The sequence below is a fragment of the Micrasema longulum genome, unplaced genomic scaffold (assembly GCF_059751315.1).
Source record: "Micrasema longulum isolate JH-2025_06_02 unplaced genomic scaffold, ASM5975131v1 h1tg002533l, whole genome shotgun sequence".
Classification (NCBI taxonomy): domain Eukaryota; kingdom Metazoa; phylum Arthropoda; class Insecta; order Trichoptera; family Brachycentridae; genus Micrasema; species Micrasema longulum.
In genome coordinates this window covers 52,796-74,962 of record NW_028279674.1, presented here as the reverse complement: position 1 = coordinate 74,962, position 22,167 = coordinate 52,796, and the positions used below count along the sequence as shown (strand labels likewise).

The following is a 22,167-nucleotide window of genomic DNA, read 5'->3' as shown; positions in this document are numbered from 1 at the left end:
AAATATGCTGTTTCTATTCCTAGATATCTGAAACTCATGACCTGTTCCACTGGCTTGTTGTCAATAGTCAGCTTACACATTATAGGTTGTATGGATATTGAAGACTTTTTGTTTTGCTGACTGATATTGATATGTTTAATCTTTGTGATACTAGGTGGAACATTTACAGCATTTTTTGCAGGTCATCCTCAGATTCCTAACATAGCTGCGTCATCTGCATAGCATATCATATTAATTGTTTTACCGCCCATTTCGTAACACAGTCCAAAGCCAAGTCACCTTTTCTATAATTTCATCGTTTATAAGATTAAACAGAAAAGTGCTCAGATACTTATTAACATATTTAATTTTTGTTTTGCAGTTGGCATAGAGATCTTGGATAGTATTTACTATTGTATTGGATATTTCCCTCTCTAGTAGTATTCTTATAATGTCTTTTTATGGCAGCACCCGACAGAACACCTTAGTTAAGTCCACAAAACATATATATGCAACTTTATTATATTTTATTGCCTTTTCCTTTATCTGTCTTCAAATGAAAATTGCATCTGTGGTGGATCGATTTCATCTAAAACCCTGTTGTTTCTCTCTACTAGTAATCTTTTGCTCAAGCCTCGTTTTGAGTATACTATATAAAAACTTATATTTGAAAATAAGTTATTAATTAAAAATACTCTATACACTTCCACTCATTCACAATCTCATCTCATCTCATCACAACATAAACCAAATCAAGTGTTAGTCTGTGTTGTAAGGATAAAGTTACCCATCACAATAGATCTCTTCACAGGTCGCAGTGACGTCAGGAGCTTGTATAGCACTGATCTCCACCATTAAGAATAAGAAAAAGGATAGAGTTAAGCTTTAGTTTCCTAAGAGAGCGGTGCCATCATCTAGTGGCCGTCATGTAGCAGTGGATAACACCATTAAAACTTCGTTTGTACAAACCAGATAGCGCAGATTTTCTAGAGAGCGTTGATTGCTGACAGAACGTCAATCAGCGGTACCGCCATTTAAATGTTTTTAAACATTTTTGTGACTGGTTTTGTAAAATTCATATTTTTTTTTTATTACTAAAAACCTTGAAATGTACCTACCGGTGTAGCATGATTTTTAAACATCTTACTCTCCTCAAAAAGATCGTTTTTTACTTTTAATACTTCTCATCTTCCAAATACACCTCATAATGTTAAGGTTGTCTAGATTGTCCATTTTTCGCCGCAGTATATCTCAGTTTCATAAAAATCGTCCGGTGCCTTGTCAGGTCTCGACGTCGGCGATTACTGCATCGAAAGCATCTGTCCTACGCTCAGAACAGGTCCTCGACTATCCTGTGATTCCTGGGATATTATGACCAGAGTGGTTTCACGTTGCCTTCTCTGGTGGATATTTTCTGTCGGGGCTACCTTTCCTCAGCGGGTTGTTTCTGGTTTGGAGGCGTCAGAAACTCGACTTTCATCCTCTTGTTACCTGCTGTGATCACACCCTCATGTGTGTGAGTCCCTACTGACAGGTCAAACCACAAAAAAAGGTAATAAAATTAGTTTATTACAACAGAGAATTTTATAAAATGTTCTATAGAAGGGAATATACATTTACAGGGCTTATGACCTATAACCGGCTGACTTAAGTGGTTTAAATAAAATTTAGTTGATCGGTTGATAAAATAAGGTGATCACGGCCACTAGATAACGGCACCGCTCTCATTAAGTTGATATCTCTGGTCAGCATCATGCCATATCATGGCCGCTAGATAACGGTGCCGCTTTCATAGGAAACCTTAGTTTTATTCTCATAGGTTCAGCGGTGTGGGATGCATCTACATTTATTTTGTATTGTTTTTTTGTTTGCTTAAGCTATAAAAGCTAGGTTCAAATTTAGACATCAAGTAAAGAAGATCGAGTAATTGATCTATGAGTTATCAATGTGACCAACAAAATAAACAATATGATTTGCGGAGTTGCAGGATTGGGAGTTGCAACAGTAAAAGACATTTTCAAATCTAAACGAATATATGTATTTGTATATATAATAAGTATATCATATAATATATTATTTAAATTATTCTCCACACGTTTGTATATCAATAACTATTACATTTCTTTTCATATACATAAATATATATTTTAAATATACCTCTAAATATTAACGACAAATGAACCATCCGGATAAAATTATTTTAAGACTCCGTATTTTAACATGAATATTACACAGATTTAACCTAAAATTTAGAAGATAGCTCTAATGCAGAATATTATCGTAAATAAGATTAAAGAGAAATTATCATAGAAACTTAACGTAATAAAATTGAATAATTAACAAATAAAATAACACAATTTAAATTCTGTTTAACAAATAAATACCTTTGAAATAATTAAGATTTCCGTAAAAATATATATACAAACTTGTTTACAAGCTTCTCTAATATCTATATGTGTTTGATCATCCATAGAGTAAATTAAAGACCTGCACTTAAACTGAATAAATAAATAAACTAAGTATCCCGCTATACACATTATTTCTAATACGAACCAAATATGTATAAGCTCCTCTAATGGAATCTCTAATGCTATTTAAATTATTGGGAAATGGAAATCGTGAAGTCCGTACTTTTCTGGAGCTTCCAGATAAATGGTAAGGAATTAAGCCATTTGCGAGTTGTGGTACCTTGGAAAACTTAGTCATGTTTGCCAAAAAAACAGATAATTTCTTATTAGCGAGAGGCAAGTTACATCAATACTTCATAAAATGTAAAATGAAGGTCTAAAACATAAAACCGTGACTTATATATACACTCAAAGAACGATGCTTTTTGTCTGTGTACAATATGGTCCATCTTTATACATAATTAATGAACTTATCTATTATGTAAATATAATGAAATCTGGGATTCACATTTAAAAATAAGACTGAGCAAAATTATGGTTTAATTAAACAATTAAAAGTTCTTAAATAAATGTTACTGATGGCCAAAACAATTGGTAACTTTCAGAATATTTACATAACATATTGAGAAAATGGCGCATGCCATTTTATATAACATTTTAGAATATAAAAATCTCAAACGGCACAATATATTTGTAATGGATACTACTTTTAAATGTATTCATTTACCTTTGCCTACATTTGGTCAAGAAGAAAACACAAATAGGGAAACTAAAAGAATGTTACTTTACATTTATATAAAATAATTTAACTATGTAAAATTGTCTATGGTACATAATATTAATTGGGATATTGGCACAGTCTCTTATGATATTATGAGTAATGTATTTAATATTAAAAATTATGCTTAGAATATTAAACTTTATTTAAATTTGAACTGGAGATCTAGAAGATGCTGAAAATTATTATATTTTGAAAAGCTTTAGGGGTCTTAGTGAGTTTTCATACAATGGAAAATCTTCTTGTAAATTTGATATTATTCTTTGGTAAATAAAAACATTTTGGATTAAAAATAAGTAGATCAATATTTTGCGCCGGTTTTTGGTGTAATAAGCCATTACATTTTATATATGCCACAGCATTCAATAATAATGAATATCACTCCTTACATTAACTGTTGCCAAGACGTCATTATTACGCTCAAAATAATAAATAGACAGTACAAGAAAACAATATACATATGTAATTTATACATAATTCATTCCCCTTACATTCTTATGAGATCAGATATAGACTATTTAAGGACTTAACTAAATATTCTGCCACATTAAAAATACTGGCATTAATCTTAATAAAAAATGGCAATATTTATTTAAATTGATCCTGAAATATAAATATTTATGTGATGTCAATTTGTTTACAGACGAAATAATTGTTTCGATTTCTGTCAGTGGATTATAAAATACTAAAAGGATGACAAGCTATGAACAGTAGCATTTTCAAGTTTAGGTACTGGCGTATTTCAAGTTTTCTTTTGATAAAATAAGCAATCAATATTATTATAACTACCCAGAACTGATCACGTATTTAGTAAGAATTCCAGATCTGGAAGTAAATATACTGGCCAGACAAACTGTTGTAAATGGTAACACAAGATTTACATGGCCCAGAAATGATTTTCGGAATACTTTAAAAAGTGGCTAATGTCCTTAAATAGTAATTTATGAGAAAAATCTCCAGTTAAATATTTAAAATCCTTAGTCAAAAGCAAACACAATTTCAACAGTGCTTCAAGAAAATACAACACAAGCTTAAAATACCAAATCAAAATTTAAATACACATGATATTATAATGTAAATTATGTATGTACAAATTTTTGGCTTGTGTATATTTGAGCCGTCGCCAATCTTATTTTTATTGATAAGTTAAATTAAGATTCATGACAATTTATTCAATAATAATTTTTATCAATTTAAAAAATGCAGAATTGAGTGTTTAAATATTTAAATCTATTAATGAGCCTCTCGACTCTTTTTAAGAGATCTTCGAATACATAAATAAAATGTGCTCTATGCAAAAAATATTGGAATCTACGAATACACAACATTATTTAGATTGTCTTTGAGTCATAGAGACTGAATTAAAATTTTAGTTCAAAAGGCAAAATATAATTAATGTTATATCTAGGTACTTAGTAGTGTTTCAATTTAAATTTGGACTCTTAATGCATCTTCAATGAATCTATTTCACATATTTACAGACACCGAAAAGGAAGAACTTTATTTCTTTTAAATCTTTATGGCCCGAAATATCGGAAAAAAATATAAAATATATTCTATAGCATTTTAAGGTCTCTATTGTCCAAACTGCATTCCGTTATATTAAATAGTATGATTGCATATTAATTATTATTCAAAGCTTTTATTTTATTTTCAAAATATAATAGGTTTAAAAATAATTTATTTTTAAAAATACTATCACCTACTTATAAATATGGTTTTCTGGTAACTATGAAGAACATTAATTTTATATCCAAATAATGCGAAGATTTTTTTTTATTTAATCAGTAGAAATGGAGATGTATTTACAGTAAAAAAACATACATTTTAAAATTTTGTATGTTATTAGATAAGTCAAAATAAAATAATGGCAAGCGAAAGAATCAAAGAATCCACATGTCATTGTTAAAAAGTGGACATTGTTTACAGTTAAAGGATTTAAATTTTTTGTTTAATACTCTCGGTGGAATTTTGATAATTTTATTAATAAATAAAAAGAAAAAGAAACTACATTTCTTCCCATGAAGTACTAAACTGACACAATTGCAGTTAAACTAAAATTTACAGTTGACTCTGTTATTAAATGAACAAGTAACATTAAAAAGATAACTTAATTCAGAACTAACATTTATATTTACAGGTTCTATTAGTAAACAAATTTAATTTGTAAAATTAAGCATAATAATATTCACACTTTAGTAGACTAATTGTTTTTCTTTATAAATGACATGTAAAATTTAAAATGTGATTTATAATCAGCGTTGCCAGCCCTGGCGATTTTTCTGTAGATCTACCGATTTTAGGAGCAATCTACCGAATTCAATTGAAATTCTGTTGATTTTCAAACACTTCCTCATATAATAAACTTACAATATGGAATTTTTCTGAATCTACGGATTTTTGCTTGATTAGAGGCTGGAAACGCCGTATAAAATAATTTTTCAATAAGAGAAAAGATGAAAGTTTTATGAAACAAAGTTATTTCCAATTTAATGTTCTAGAAATAAAAATTACACAAAGACCCCCACTCCATTATTATTTATTGGTTCGTAAAATGGTCATAAGATGAACCTTCAATATGAATACTTAATTTCTAAAAAGTAATGTTATAAACTATAAACTAATTTTTCAAACATCGATGTGAGGGGTAAATGTCAGATTAGAGACTGTAGTACAGAGGGGCTCTTTTTGTGATATATTTCGATGTGAAATATGGTAAAGAACCATTTCAAGATTAAATTCATACATCTATAATGATGACAATACATATTTGGAGATGGAAAATGTCGTGGCCGGTCCGGTCCTTACGCTATTTAAAAAATAATAATATTCTCTTGAATAGTATTTACACCATTTGTATTTGTAACGAAATAGTAATCTCCTGTTGTATAAAATATATGAAATGATAACCTCAAAGGCATTACATTTTTTTTGTCTTTTTTTTTTAGGTATTTTTCAAAAATACAATTTTTCCAAAAGTTATCGCACTTGGAGTACATAGTCATAGGTAGTTTTTTTTTATTAAACTTTGAATGTTTTATCAAAATAATAACTTTCCCTACGTTTATATCACAAGTTTTGTTTTCACATCTGGTATAAAATATAATAAATAGACATGCAGTTTCTAGTAATATTAAATACGGAATTTTTCTTTATTAGACTCAATATTATTGTTTTAAGATATGTCTAATTCACAATCGTTTAGAAGTACGCGGTGAATCTAGTATGGGAATTAAACCACTTGTGAAATCCTCATAAAAATATCTTTATATTACGACACAACCAGCTTTTAGTTATTTGTAAATATTCAATTGAAAAAACACACAAATCATAAATAAAATTTCAAATAAACACCAACACATAAAATATCTTGTATCTTTATAAATTTACTTAAACAACGATCTATATTATGAACACAGTATCTTTTATTGTAAATGTTCTTTACTTCATCATTAGGGAAAGAATTATAGAAAAGTTAACTTCACCTAACTTAAAGATTACGTATGTAGAATTTCGATATAACAATATCTGCAGATTAAACTTATCGATAGACTTTATTATTGCAAGGAAAGCGCGTACTTATTTATGATGGTATGACGTCACTGTGAAACTTTTCGTAAGCACGAAGCTTAACACTGCAAAGACACATAATTTAACTTTAACTTGGTGTATATTGTAAACATTATAATATTATCTATGTGACAAATGATTATTGCATGCATTAGGAAACTTCGCATAACTAACCGCCAAAATACTTGCCCTGTGTATAATTGGCAGGGATGATTATAAAAACATACAAACGGCAACTTACTAGCCCACAAGACACACATGTTTTCAAATTTTAAATTGACATAAAATTTTCCACTTTAAACATGTTTTGTATTAATTGAGGCAAATATTAGCTTGTGTGTATTGTAGGCTGATCTTTACATGTTCAATATGACTGTATCTCACAGCTATAAATTAATTATGATTATCCTTAAAATATTCAGCTTTTCTATATTTTAAATACATTACATGACGAGACGAAAAATATGAAGCCGATAAATCTATAATATTGTTTGTAATCTATTTTAAACTTAAACACGGATCTATATTATCATATAATAATGTTATAAACTTTTCATTGTCTTTAGAAATATAGGCATATCTTCACTAGAACGCATAAAATATTGCAAACTATAGCTAAAGTATTGAGATAAAAGTCTTATTCATAATGAAATATTCTATACACATTTATATCTTATCTTGTACTTTGAGAAATTAAGATTTGATTGACAGTAGAGATACGATTATCAATTTTTCCTTTAGAAGTGAGAATGTTATAAATTATCGAAGCACATGTTTCAGTAAACTTTACGAATGTTTACGTAAAAATAATTTCTACTCAGAAAATCAGATCTCTACTGGATATCAATAAAATGTGTGATGCGGTCACACTCGCACATTTGTGTTATATTTGGGCATTGAGATCCTTAAGAAAAAATAGATTTACCAATTAAACTATGTTATATGACAAGTAATCTATGTTTACTTGACTTATTCCTTATAATATTCATGAGGTAAGCACTAATCCTGAGGTTATGAATATACTATGTATGTACAGTTTATACTCATCTTGGCAGTGTGCCGTGGAGTTGCAACATCGGGTCCTTAATAAGCCACAAAAGTGATGTCATTATGAACTTAGGCAGAGTCCACCAGGAATCCCAAACTGAACACTGAACATCATTTGGATGCAAAATGGCTGCCGAGTTGCAGGCGGGGACGTGTCACTTTTACGGCATATTTGTGAATTTATATAAAATAAAGAGAAAATGGCACCATCAAGAATTTGAAACTAAATCAGGAGTTAATACGAGTATTATTGATTCGACAGGGAAATTTGTTTATAAAACAAAATAACATCCGAGAAAAATTATGTAACGTACATACTATTTTGAAATATGCATATTTCATCAGGTTTTAATTGTGCCATTTCACCTTTGGTATTTGCCTTCTCGGTAAAGCTTTTTGAGAATGATAAATTTAAATATTTCAAATGACAATTCAGTGATGAAACCTTGTAAATATAGGTCCATTGTGGTTGCGATGATGTTAAAATATAACTTTACACGACGCATTAGATATAATAATTATTTGATACCTTATTGCAAGAACAAGGATTACGGGCGATGTCATTTTAATACAAGTCTCAGGCTTTTCACTTTTGATAAACATTTATTTGCTCGATTCAATGTCAAACTTGAAAGACAATATTTAGAATCTATTGTCAATGTAAGGAGAATATAGTCTTCCTTGCAATAGAGAAAGGCATTAAATCGATGTGTTTGGATCATCTCAATATTTATATAGTTTAGAATACCACAATGACACTAGACTTGTCACTCACGAACCACAAACCCGTAATAAAGACATGACAAGGATTGGAACATGCCTATTCTAAACACCGTAATGGCTAATACACATGAGACTTACTGCAATAGGCATTCTCGGTTTAAGTCTTTTAATTTTTTTATTAATTCTTGCCGATAAATTCACAAAATCCAACCATTGGCGAGCAACTTTCCCAATTACCCTTTCTTTCAAGGCTCGAAATAAATTTCTGTCCTTAACGAGGCCAAGAGCATCTCTCAGTTTTTTTTTGTCTTTTTTTAAATTTTGTAAATAACCGAGGCTTTAAAAAATATATTAATCAGTCTATCCCCGCTCAAGTTCGCTTCAAATGTGATTAGTTATTTCGTATTTATTAAATTGGCTTTAATTCTTTCAAACTGATATGGAATCAATAAATCAAAATATTTTTAATAAAGAGGAATACATCATTATAATGCGCCAATAAGCCTTATTTGATTTATAAGCCAATTTATTTATTTATTTGTTACCCAATGTGCTTTTTTTTACATTATGTCAAATATATCTACTACGTTATCATAGAAATCTTTATCGAAGTAATCTTTTCTTTATATATTTTGTATATACACAGAACTTCATTTCATTTACAAAAAAAAAAGTAAAATCTGCATAAATCAAAAAAGATAATATTTAAAACAAGAAAAAAAGTGCTGTGATGACAATACAAACAATATTTTGAAATGTAAAAAAAATAAGTATCATAAGTATAAATATATAATATCAAATAATTATTTCTGAGTTTATTATGTGATGGAAACATACACTGAAAGGGTCGAAATTAAATAAATAATTATAATAATGTTAATCCAGATCCAGAATTCAATATTTTTGTTATCCTTGAGCTTCTGAGATCTTATTAAAATTTTTAAAAATATTTAATTTAGCGTGTTAAGTATGATTATCAGAATCATTGAAATTCAGTCAAAAGATTTTAGTATATCTATGGCGCAACTAAAAATACACTGAACCATATTTTGGAAACGTCATTCACTAAATTTTGATTGTGCTTTTCACATATGAAATCCATATAAGAATTCAGTTAGACCTGATGATAATATATATATATATATATATACTCGTATATAAAATATCTATATTCTGCAGTCTAATCCACTTACACAGTACTTTGAATTGAAATACTGCGGAATTTTAGTCAAAAGTTCTTAGTGACTAAATAAAGTTATTGCTTATTCTTTCGAGTAAGTAGAAGTACAGTCAAAAAAGATTATGTTTTCCATACCTCCCTCTAGTCACATCATTATCTTCTCACGTTCCCTCACCGGAAATGGAAAATCATTCTCAATGGCTCTTGCGATTGCCACACACGCAGTAAACCGTATAACTGTTCCGCCCCTTTCGGGACATTCAAACAATCCCCAAACGTTCATTTTGATCATTCCATCTACTGGAAGTCAAGTTGATAGATAGCTTATATTTAAGGCAAGTGTGATTATAATCCCCTAACTGATGATGACAGAGTTCGAAATGGATCAGCTCCCATCAGGCAGTGCCACTTGATAATATAATCAGATAACTGATTTGAGATCTCCACTGCATTTCGGCTTTATCTTATAATTAAAATTGTATAAATAAAACATACTAAATTTCTTTAAAAAAATATCACACTCATTAATTGTACATTATACGCGAATGGTAAAATGTTTAAGAGCTTGACATAATACACGTGGCTGGGACTCGAATGCTGTTCGCAGGCGACTTCAGTCACAGAAGAGTCCGATCTTCTTGGCATCGCCCGCAAACTAGCGCTAAATATATTCTTCCGATTCAAAATTATGCTGAGTTTAACATCAGTCATGTTTTATTATAAAGTCTATTATACAATGCTGCAAATTACATTAAAATCTATTTGGCTGAAGCTATAGCGGTCCCTTTAGTCATAATTGTGTATTATTCATAGCGATATGTATTGCATTGTCAATGGGGTCTGTTCCATTTAGAATCTTTCCAAGTGTAAATCATCAAAAGTCTGCCCACATAAACTTTAATATCTCTTATTCGGAATATTCCTTCGGCGCATCCGTTACTAATATAAATAGATTTAAATAATGTAATATATATTAACATCCACTATAAATTCTAATTATTCACAATTACGCAACAATGTATAATAATATGTTTTCCCTATATACAAGATATTGCAACTGTCGAACAATTTGCACGCAATTAAGCTCCGAGAATTCGCAAGTAATTTTCTTTTCCTCAGCCTCGGGCACCTTAGTATCGGGCGGTTACTATGCCTCGACAGAATTTGTACTGTACAACTTAACAATTAAATTTAATTCTAACAATATCAAGATTATTGAACAATCACATAACGCTAACCTGCTAACCTAGCTGCGAACCATAACATCCATTCTGAGTCGGGGAATATTCCATACTCCCAACGAGCCAAACGGGAGAGCACAAACTTGGTGTATAAAAATAATGGAGTATTGAAATTTGCACATACTGTTTGCTCACACTTATAAGAAACACTTCTCGCTGACTTACCGCTAACATCGAATACCACCACGCATACACATAACCGACACTACAGACTTACAATACGACACTCATCTTCATCAATAACTTAATCCCATCTCCGTACGAAGGTGGCGCTGTACTTATCCTCGCTAATGGTAGACTCGGGAAGAGTACGCCTAAGTGTAAACCGGAGTCACTGCGTCCTATGCAGAAAGGTTGGGTAGTGGCGACCACGCGGCCCCGTTTTGCTTAGTTAATCGAAGCGCGAACAGGCCTTCTTCCACTTGCACTGTGTGCACCACTGTTCACGGCGCTCCATGCCGTACGCCTTGCGACACTTCTTGGTGTCTCGTGAGCGCCGCACGGGGCTGGTCGGGGCTCCGGACATCTTCATGTGCTTCTGTGGAGAGTTCTGCAATTATTTTCATTTTTCATTTCAGGTGTTGAGTATATCATTCAAATAATCAAAGATTAGAGAAATCCCTTTTAATAAAAAAAATACTAAATTTAATCAAACTGTAATTCATCACCGTTAAATCCCAACCCACACCTGGTGCATACGGCACTGCATTGGTAAAGCAGATGCAGCATGTGTTCCAGGAAGGTAAGGTGATCAGCCTTAAACTTCAGGTGCCAGTCCAGGGACAGTGAAATATTGCGGTGTAAAACTACTTTATGAACATTTTACAAAAATTTTAATGTATTTTTTTGTTGACATAATTTAGAGGGTAGATTTATTTTTGTGAGAATTTTGCAGTTCTTATAAGACTTATGTAATAAAGGATGACAATGTTTGTTGATCCAAATTAAAATTATAATAAAAGTAATATGATTCCAAAATTGATCTCAGGATCAATTTTGAATAATTTGTTTTTTTGTTATAATGAATGTTATTTAAATTTATGTTTATGAAATAATTTTTGTCTTTCGTTATGTTGTATCCCAACTCAATACAGGGCTCTTGGCCAATAAAACTAAATAATTTTAATAAGTATTTAGCTCAGTGGCAATCAAATATATTTTTATTTTATTTTAATCATTAATTTAATTTGCAATATTTTTTATATGAATAATGCTTACAGGAGAATGTGAGTTAGCCCAGGGGGTATTTATGACTCCTGGTATTGTGATGGGTCCGGCTGGCAGAAGGTTGATGCCATTTGAGTTATTTTGGTTCACCAGTAGAAGTCCTTGTCTGAAAACATCAAACATATAAGGATTTAATAAAATAATATTTTGTACATCTTAAAATCTTACATCTATCATTCAATAGGGAAATACAACTTTTTTACAATTTTAAATTAAGGATCAATGAAATAGTGTCAAGAAAAAAAATAATTTTTCACCACTCATTAGTGGCGTAAAAAATATTTTTAAATTTATAATTTTGAATTCTAGCAAAATCGAGGCATTGAATTGGCCACGCCCTTAATACTCGGGTAAATTTTGAACTTTGTTTATGACCGTTTAAATTTAAATAGAACATCGTCACGAATCTTGATGTCACAATTATCAAGGCCCAACATGTCGCGTTTTTGTAATGGCATATTTTTTCATAAATATTTTTTTAAAGTTATGTATGAAAACATTTCTCCACAATATCCACACTGAATTTGAAAATACAATTAATTTTTCTAAATCGATTTCATATATTTTTATCGATATTCGTAGTATGTGATATTTCCCTGTTGTAGTTTTGTAAACAATTTTCTAAACTAAAAAAATCCATCTTCTTTTTTAAATCGTGACATATTAATGTTATTCTTTGCGTAAATCTCTTCAGACATCAGCGTATTTTGTATTTTCAAAAGAAGAGAGGGTGGCTTCCTCCTCTAATTTCTGTTTTTTGGCAATATACGCTCTTTCGCCTTTCTCAGGAGAGAACACTTTCCATTCCTCGGCATAGCACATCATTTTTCAGCTATTGCTTTTCCGTCCAAGCCGCTAAACTTTGGAATGAGCTACCCCTTCATATAAAAAATGCACCTTCTCTAGCCACCTTCAAGAAACGCCCGAAACATTATTATATATCCCCAGAATCCTGAATTCCTTGAGTTTTTACTGCTTTTTTTTTCTCAAATGTATTTTTTTCCCTTTTTCTTTCCTTGGTTCCTTTTTCTCTCTCCTTCCAAACTCACAATCTGATCCTACATTTTCCTCATTATTTAATACGCATAACATAATGTACTTTTTAAAAAAATGTTTAAATGTGCAAACCTTATCTTCTAATTAAAAACAGCTGTTATTTTGAATTAATAAGGTTTTTTAAAAATATTTTATTTTAACACATGTATCTTTTAATATAGATTTATGTTTTTTAGTACAAAATTGTCGAAATGCGATCTCAGGCGAATGTGTGGTAAAACTATGCACGATAGATGCACAAATGTTGAGATCCGTACATTATGTAAGGCTAAGCATTATCGACAAAATCGAGAAAGGAGCTCTGCGCTGGTTTGGACATGTAGAACGAATGGACAGCGAAAGAACGGCTAAGAATATTTACAATGCGAATGTTGATGGATGCAGAAATAGAGAAAGACCGAGAAAGACATGGCATGACCAAATCCAACAAATACTTGAAGATGGATATGTTAAAAGTTGGAATAATCGCGCGTGCATGAGAAGATGTATGAATGTAGAGGAAGCGAGATATGTATGCAAAGATAGAGTGTTGTGGCGTTCTGTCCTCTCTGCCTACCCTTCCGGGGAAACGGCGTGACGGTTTGTTGTTGTTGTTAGTAAAAAATTTTGACCAATCTCTTTTTTTGACCAGTCTGTTTTTTGGTTGGCTCGCAGATATTGCTTTTAGCAATAAGTCCCTCAAAGTACTTATTCTTTGTGCTTGAAGTTTTCAATAAATAAATATCCAATTTATGTTAATATCTTTTCTTATTTAATTCAATTTGTGTCCACGTTTATTAATATTCAATAAATTCCTTACGTCTACAAATATCAACCTGGATCCCATAATGTTTGTCCATTATGCGTATTTGTCTTTGTTTTTTCCTTTATTGTTTCGTCTCGTTTCTAGTTGTATGTAACGTGTTTTGTGATCGTCTTTCCGTTAAAATATACAGTAAACCTCAAATGATCCAGAAATGAGTGCCAGGCGTTACCCGAATATGCAGAAATTTAGACAATTGAATGAACCATTAAATCAGGGCTAGCTTTTGAAAGAAAATGCAAAATATATTCTAAGATCACTTTTTCGTTGCTTTTGAAATAATGCAGCGAATTGGAATCACATTAAAAATTTACTTACACATGTCCAGCCAAGTTAATTGCTTTGACGAAGAAACTCGTTGAACCCTTTTTATTTATTACTATAACATCTCCGTTATATTTTATTTCCTGATAACCAGATCCAGATATTTTGCAATCCGGATGACTGGAGTTCGGATAAACGGAGTTCTACTACATGTTCAAAATGGAATATCGTAAAACTATGAAAAAGAAATTATTAATATTCTTGGCAAAAAGAGATTAGGTTAAAATAGTTATAATTTGTTTAATTAACCTAGTTATTAAATCGTAAATAATTTTACTTACGATATAATAACTAGGTAAACGTCGTTTTGCGCAGGTTCGATTTACGCCGATCTACAATTACGCCGGTTGGTGCCAGCGCGGGATTCCCCGGTTCGGCCGACAGTAGGCGCCGCGATTCTAATAGCAGACACACTTTTACACGTTGTTTTATTCTATTACCGTGTACCCGAGCAGCCTATTGTGTATGTGAAATTGTTTTCGAGTTAGTTTTCTTTTCGTTTTTAAGAAAATAAAAAGGTATTATTATATTTTAATTTTATTAAAATATAAATAATATTAAAATATTTGTAGTTTTTGCTATGATTCTGCAAAAAAGGAAGCAACAATCATAGCAAATGAAATTGGATGCTTTTTTAAAAAAAGTCTGAGAATTTAAATTAGTACCGACGAACTGGTGAGATAGTATTTATTATATTTTTTTCAATTTTTATATCAACCGATTATTATTTATTTTGTGAACAAATTTAAACTGTATTTATTCAATACATGTAAAATTTATTTTGAATATATTCTATAGGATATGTATTAAATAAACACGTTAGATTATTCTTATAATTTTGACACGGAACCTAACCTCATATCCTCTATTATATTTGTGTTCATTTTACGCCGATATTTTTTTACACCGGTGTCTCCCGGAACGGAACCCCGGCATAAAACCTTTCGAATACCTAGCGTCAATACGAACTATTGTCAGAATTCGTTTTTACATAGATCGTGTTCTACTTTTAACAGCTTTTTTAACCATATATATGTATATCTATCATACAGGTTTACAATTATTTAAAAATAGTGTATTGAAAGGTTTTGAATAAAACTTCCGCTGATCCCCTTTCCTCTTACATCACTTCACATTACATACATTAATATTGTTAATTTGAATAAAAAATTTCAACTGAAATTTGAATTACAGCGAAAATCGCTTTACTGAAATTTTATCAACTACCTTTGGTTTAAAATCTTCTCCTTATATTGCTTTTTCAAATTTTAAATATTACTTGCTGTACCTTCTTTCTATTTTCTCTGCTGCATTGACATGTTTTTATACTTTAAACTACTTTTAATTACTTATATTGTATATGTATATAAAATCAACATATTGCTGCTCTTACTATAATGTGTCATTAATTTTGAAGAGTTTTTAAATTGAATTACATTTATTTTCTTATTTAAAGATTCTTCTCATCGTTTCATTGAATCCCTTAAAATATGTATGTGTATATTTATGTTTTTCCCTTTTCAAAAATGTTATTATTATTTTATTTTATTTTTACATCTGAGCATGTTTTCCATTCTTTACTTTTTATTACTTTTACAAATTTTCTTTATTTTTTTACTTTAATTGAAATTTTTAAACAACTTCTATTCATGTTTTTTTCCTGCTCTTTTTTGTACATACTTTAATTAATAACCTTACATATAATTACTTCATAATATGGAAACTTCACTGGTCCATTAGAGTTAAGTCTAACTGTGTAAAATATAAAACTATGTAACTGTACTGTATGTTTCCTAAATAAAATGAAAATAAAAAAAACGACGTTTACCTGTATTTGTGTTAATATATGTATTTTGTCATATTACGTAAACACCCTTTAAGCGTAAATGGCAGAAACGCCGTAAATAAAATAATATATGCCCATGTGAGAGTTGCTAGTAATTTGTTATGTTCCAAAAGTAAATAATTACAGTGTCAACAATCTAGTTTAAACTTTCTTCCCCATATTGTGAGTGAAGACATATCGATGTTGGCAGTCTAAGGGTTAATCATACCTGAAGGATCCCACAAGCTGTCTCTGGTAGTCAGGGTCCTCGTGAGGAGGGCGGCACATGTCCCGATGGGAGAGGGTCGGCGGAGGAGGAACATCACCCTCTGTGTAGTAGAACTCCTCTTCATTGTCGGACACGGATTTAGGACTGAAATATAAAAAAACAGATCTTATGTTACTAAAGAAAAAATATTTTTTTAATAATTATTCACGTAATTACAGTGAATTAAGATTATTGAAATATTTAAATGATGTAGTTGTGTAAATTAAAAAACGTTGGCTTCGACTTTTGACTTCAGGTATTCCGATATTCCACTCATAATATTATTTTTAATCCAGTTAAGGGCAAAACGTCTATATAATTAGAATTAGACCAAAAGGAAATATCGCATACTTAGAATACCAATAAAAATATATGAAATCGATTTAGAAAAATTATTTGAATTTTTAAATTCAATATGGGTATTGTGGAGAAATCTGCGAAAGCTGTTATCAGTTACTCGATGCCTGAGAGGCATTGAACTGACCAAACATCCCTTTTTGGTCCTATTCGAGACGGATAAATATCAATTCTTTCCTAAAATTCATTCCCGATTCCTATTACAGTCTTATATGAAGTTTTCATCTTTGTTTATTTGTCTTCCATGTTTTCTTCCATTTGTCCACCGGTGACGCGCAAATTCAAATAACGTTCGAAAATTCATTCGGAATTCATGTAGTAGGTAGGTACCTTCACAATATTTCTCGTTTATGCGTAATGTTCACATAACTTTAAAAAATAAATTATAAAAAAATATGTGCCTACAAAAACGCGACATGTGTGGCCTTAATAATTGTGACGTCAAGATTCGTGACGATATTCTATTTAAATTTAAGCGGTCACAAACAAAGTTCAAAATTTACCCGAATCGTGTCGTATTAGGGGCGTGGCCAACGCAATGTCCCGTTTTAGGTAGATGGTTTTATTTAAAAACACCGAACCTGTTTCTATGGTTACGTAAAAGCATTATAAAGCAAACTTTGTGAGTATACTTAAAAATGTTTTATCTTTAGAGAAAACGCGGTAAGGCTTTTCTTCAAACAAACGTATTCAGGGTGAAAATCACCCCGGGTTATGGGCACTATAAATATTAACCATCGGCGTGTCTCAATAGTTTTGCTTTATTGATGAATAATTTATTATGGGAACTAGTACCATCCAAAAATCCATAAAAATGTCCAGTTTTATCTGCGGCCTTCGGACGCACGGCCATAGAATTAAGAATAGTCCAGAAGGAGCGTAGAATCATATTTGAATACATCGGACTGTGTCTAATAATCCCCTACTATGCCCTACTTTCACCGCGCGCATTCGCAATGTCACCGCGTAATGTTGCTTGATGGGAATAAAATTAATCGTAACACAAATGTAAGGTAAAAAAAATCAATCGGTTAATTTCTCTAAAATTTTATTGTGCACGCGGAAACATTGATTGACACAACAGAGTAGATAAGTAAAGGGTCATTTAATAGGAGTAATTGAATTAACGAACTTTGAACTTAAAATATAAAACATTTTATTTGACATAAAACTGATATTTTTATATCATGTCAAATAACATTTGATGTTTTAAAGATAATGTCGTTTAAATGTCCCCCACGGCGTTGTTTTATCCGAGGTCTAATTTTCATTCATTCTTTCATTAGATGAGCAAAGTAGGGTAAAAAAAAATACTACCCTGGCAACACTAACGAAATTTCTATTTTGTTTCTTCGACAATCTGACAGATGGAAAAATAATTAATTTTTTAATTAATGCATTTGCTACTTAAGATGATGATAATGAGTACTTTGGGCATGTGATGAGAGGCGAAAAATATAAAATTTTACAAGTTATTCTACAGGGAAGGATTGAAGGGAGACGCAGTGCAGGTAGAAGGCGCATCTCTTGGCTTAAGAACTTGCGTGACTGGTTCCATTGCAGCACTCAGTCCTTGTTCAGGGCAGCTGCCAATAAAGTAAGAATCGCAATGATGATTTCCAACCTCCATCGGGGAGAGAAACCATAAGAAGAAGCTACTTAAACATTCGTTTGCTAATTACACATGAAATGTGATACCATCCTGTTTCTTTAAGATCCTAGCAGTATTTCTACACTTTAAAAGGACACAACACGGCATAGTTGAATTCAAATCAGGAGTTGCGTACTGAGCGACGTCTACAAAGAAACTAATGGGTCAACACGTAAACCTACTAATTTATGAGTAGTTTAGTCGCTTTCTGTTTGATGTGCGGATGCGGTTTCTGGACTATTCTTAATTTTATGCGCAAGGCATACAAATATAATAAATATTTTTGAAAAACACAAAACGTAACGGTACAGAAAATTTCATTCTGATTTTTGATACTGTGTTAAAATCGGTTCAGTTTTGAGGTGCAGAAAATGGGACAGCGAAACGTCGATTTTGTCTATTTAGTCAGGCATAAAAGGTCAAAAATGCACTCGTCTTTTTCGCATATCATTTTTAAGACAGTGATAGAAAAACAATGTTTACATACCTATTTATTGAAATTCCCTGTCACCGCCTGTACTCACAATTTACGTAATCCGAAACACAAAAATAATAATGCATGTGTACATAATATCTAATTTTAACGAAATACAATAATTGATGTCAAACTTTCGATTGTGTTAATTTAATACATAAATACGAGAATGCACTCATATATAGCAAAAGCAAAGCATTGCCGGGTTCGGCTGGTTTAAAATAAAACGTGATATTTCTCTATTGGCACACCACAAAACCAATATAGCATCCTTTTTTGTCAGTTTTTTGCAGGTCGATATTTTAATACGGTTGTACCTACCTAAATTGAAGTTGAAAATAGTTGCATTGACCAAGAACATTACATTTTAGTTTCATGCCTTCAGAGTTTCCAAGGAAAATGAAACGGAAAAATAATTTTCTTGATATCAATTAAGAAAATGACATTTAATTTGTCTTTTGTCAGGGACAATTGATCTCAGCGTGTATGTGTGGGAGGGAACTAAATGCGGAAATCGCAATTAATCATCTTATTAACAAAAATGAGACGATTTATATGACTATTCCAGGGTTGCGGTAACATACATTTGTCACGCTATGAATCTTGAAATTCGTCGTTTCTCACAAAAAGATAATATGAAAATCGGTTATTTTTAGATGTAGAGGTCGGGGCTTTTTCATAAATGAACTAAATATAATAAATAATATGTAACAAATAATAACACATTTCACAGGAGAGCAAAATGAAGAATAAAAACCTTATTTGTGTGACACTGGGTTTATATATTTAATAAAATAGGTTTTCAATTAATGTAATACATATAGGTATAATGTAATATAATTTCATGTGTTTTCATTATGTATTTTTGTATTATTTAATTTAGTACTCACTGTTATTTGGCATATTATTTATTACTTCAATTTCTTAGTAAAGTATAGATTGAGTTTCTAGAAACCATATTTCAATTATGTTTATATATATATGTATGTTTTTTTTCTATTGATTTTAATGATACTTTTATTTTGTTTTTTTTTTTAATACTACTAAATTTTATTATTATACTATTATTTTGCTGATTTCAATGATACTGTTATTTTGTATATTTAATTATGAGTATGAATCTAAATTTGTATAATTTATATTATAATTTTTATGTCTGATTATCTTTTTTACATTGTATTCTTTGGAATTTTATTATTTATTACTTATACCTTATTTTTCTGGATTGTCTATTGCATTACATGTCATTATAATTTAGTATAATTAATTTAACTTTTTTTTATATTGTCAATTATTGTGGTTAGACACGGGCACAGCCTAAAAAGCCTTAATAAGTTCATTAATGTTTAAACAAGTGTAATTTTAAATGAATAAATAAATAAATAATGTGGAATATGTTTATAATCACAATTAATAATATTTACTAACATTAATTAATAAGTTTTTACGATTAAAAAAATACAATTCATGCCAAAAATGAAAAGTCAAGCGCTGGAAGTTGGTCCAAAAAAACCATCATGATTTTCTCGATAGATTTATCATTGTCGCGTTTAAAAATAGGTTGTTTTTCCAAGGTTGAAAAGCGTTTTATCATATTATTTTTTTTTTTTTAAAACGTAAATATTTTCCGTCATCACGATAGAAATTTGAATGCCCGAGAACAAAATAAATACATCACGAGATTTCTCTAATTCCCTTCTCTCTTCTGCGCCAAGTACGAACTGTTTACACGGAACAATAAATTGAGTTGCTAGAGTCTATATAACATTATTTAGAGCGAATGGCATCTTGTTATTAGTATTTAGGGGTATCGGAAGTAAACAAGAATGACGCATTTCCTCCAACGTTTGCCTTCAAGCAATAACAAAATATATCTGCGTTCTAAACTCGTCCTGGTCACTCGGATTTTCCCGAACAAATACGCTCTATATTTGGACGTGCATACGTTCAGGCATCCCTGGTTGCAATCGGATATATTGATAACCTTTTTCCGATATATCCGTTTCTCCATCACATCTTTTGTTCCATTTCCTTATCCCCCAGGTGGACTGTATGTTTTATACTGTTCCTATGTGTAACCCGAAATGGGGAAGTTCAGTTCTACGGGAAATTGGATATAAAAACTGTTATCTTACACGCGGTAAAAATAAGACCATACAAGGCGAAGTTTCTCGAAAACGTACGAAAAAAAACGAACCACAGTAAAACTCTAATTATCCGGGTTAAAGCGTATCAGATTGTTTTGCTTTTGAAATAATACAGCGAACTGGAATCACACAAAAAACTTACTTTAACATGTCCAGCAAAGTTGATTGCGCAATTAAATTTAAATCAAATACATCTTCATTTTTTGTTTCCTGATAACGATTTGGATATTTGGCAATCTGGATGACTGTAGTTTTACTGTAATTTGAATGACGTCACTAGTTCTTCCGAATCAATAAATGTTGTCATAGATTTCCAGTTTACGAAAAGCCAATTCGCATTGGTGAATTGGATTGCAGCAGAACCCACTAACATTAAAAATACGGTTGAATCTATTTTGATGAAAAATAATCCTGAAATGCCAAAATAAATCAGAGCACATTTATTAATCCACGTTCGCGAATAAAATGAATGGCGCTGAGTATTTACGACCTTCTATGCGATTAAACAATTGAAATACGACGCCCATACATATGCTGTAAAATTTTCGTTATAACGTAACATACGAAGATGATTCCATAAAAGTCCCGCGCGATGCAATGATTATTACGTAATTATAGTGCAGTACATTTTCCGGCCTGCGCGTCCATCCGCTGGCATTGACAAAGAGAAAAATCAATGTCGCCGTTATGGTCATACCACACTGCAACATGAGGTAGGAAGCTCGACATAGATTAACGTCATGATCGTCTGTCGCATGTCGGTGTCGGTGCATTCTTCTGTCACAAATGCTAAAGGTTGTTAGAAACAGAAACTATTAGCATAATAAGCGATGGGCATTCCATTACGCGATTGCGGTTTGTGATCTATGTTAAGAAGTACCAAGCGGGCTTCCTGGCCGGCAGCTGATTGGCGATCTCGGTATTTACAGGATCAAAGATTTTCAATCCCGCGGGATCACGCGGGTTTCAGCGCAGAGCTTAAATCATTTGTATTTAGTGTTCAGACATTGAAATTTATTAAATATTTATTCGGTAAATTAGAGGTATAGGAACTAGTGAAGCTGATTGTGTTAAAAGATATATCTATTTATATTTTATTCATTTAATTT

The 22,167-nt window shown here is 31.1% G+C and overlaps 1 protein-coding gene across 1 annotated transcript in view; it reads right to left on the bottom strand.

Moving 5' to 3' along the window:
• Window positions 1-3,472: 3,472 nt before the first annotated feature.
• LOC148272005 (zinc finger protein 704-like) overlaps window positions 3,473-22,167 on the bottom strand; it is a 41,494-nt gene continuing 22,799 nt past the window's right edge. The window contains exons 3-5 of the mRNA XM_088240627.1: window positions 16,390-16,533; window positions 12,145-12,259; window positions 3,473-11,476 (exon numbers count right to left, since the gene is read on the bottom strand). Of these exons, the coding sequence (XP_088096753.1) occupies window positions 11,318-11,476; window positions 12,145-12,259; window positions 16,390-16,533 (418 nt within the window). The 3' untranslated portion in view covers window positions 3,473-11,317. The remainder of the gene's footprint in view (window positions 11,477-12,144; window positions 12,260-16,389; window positions 16,534-22,167) is intronic.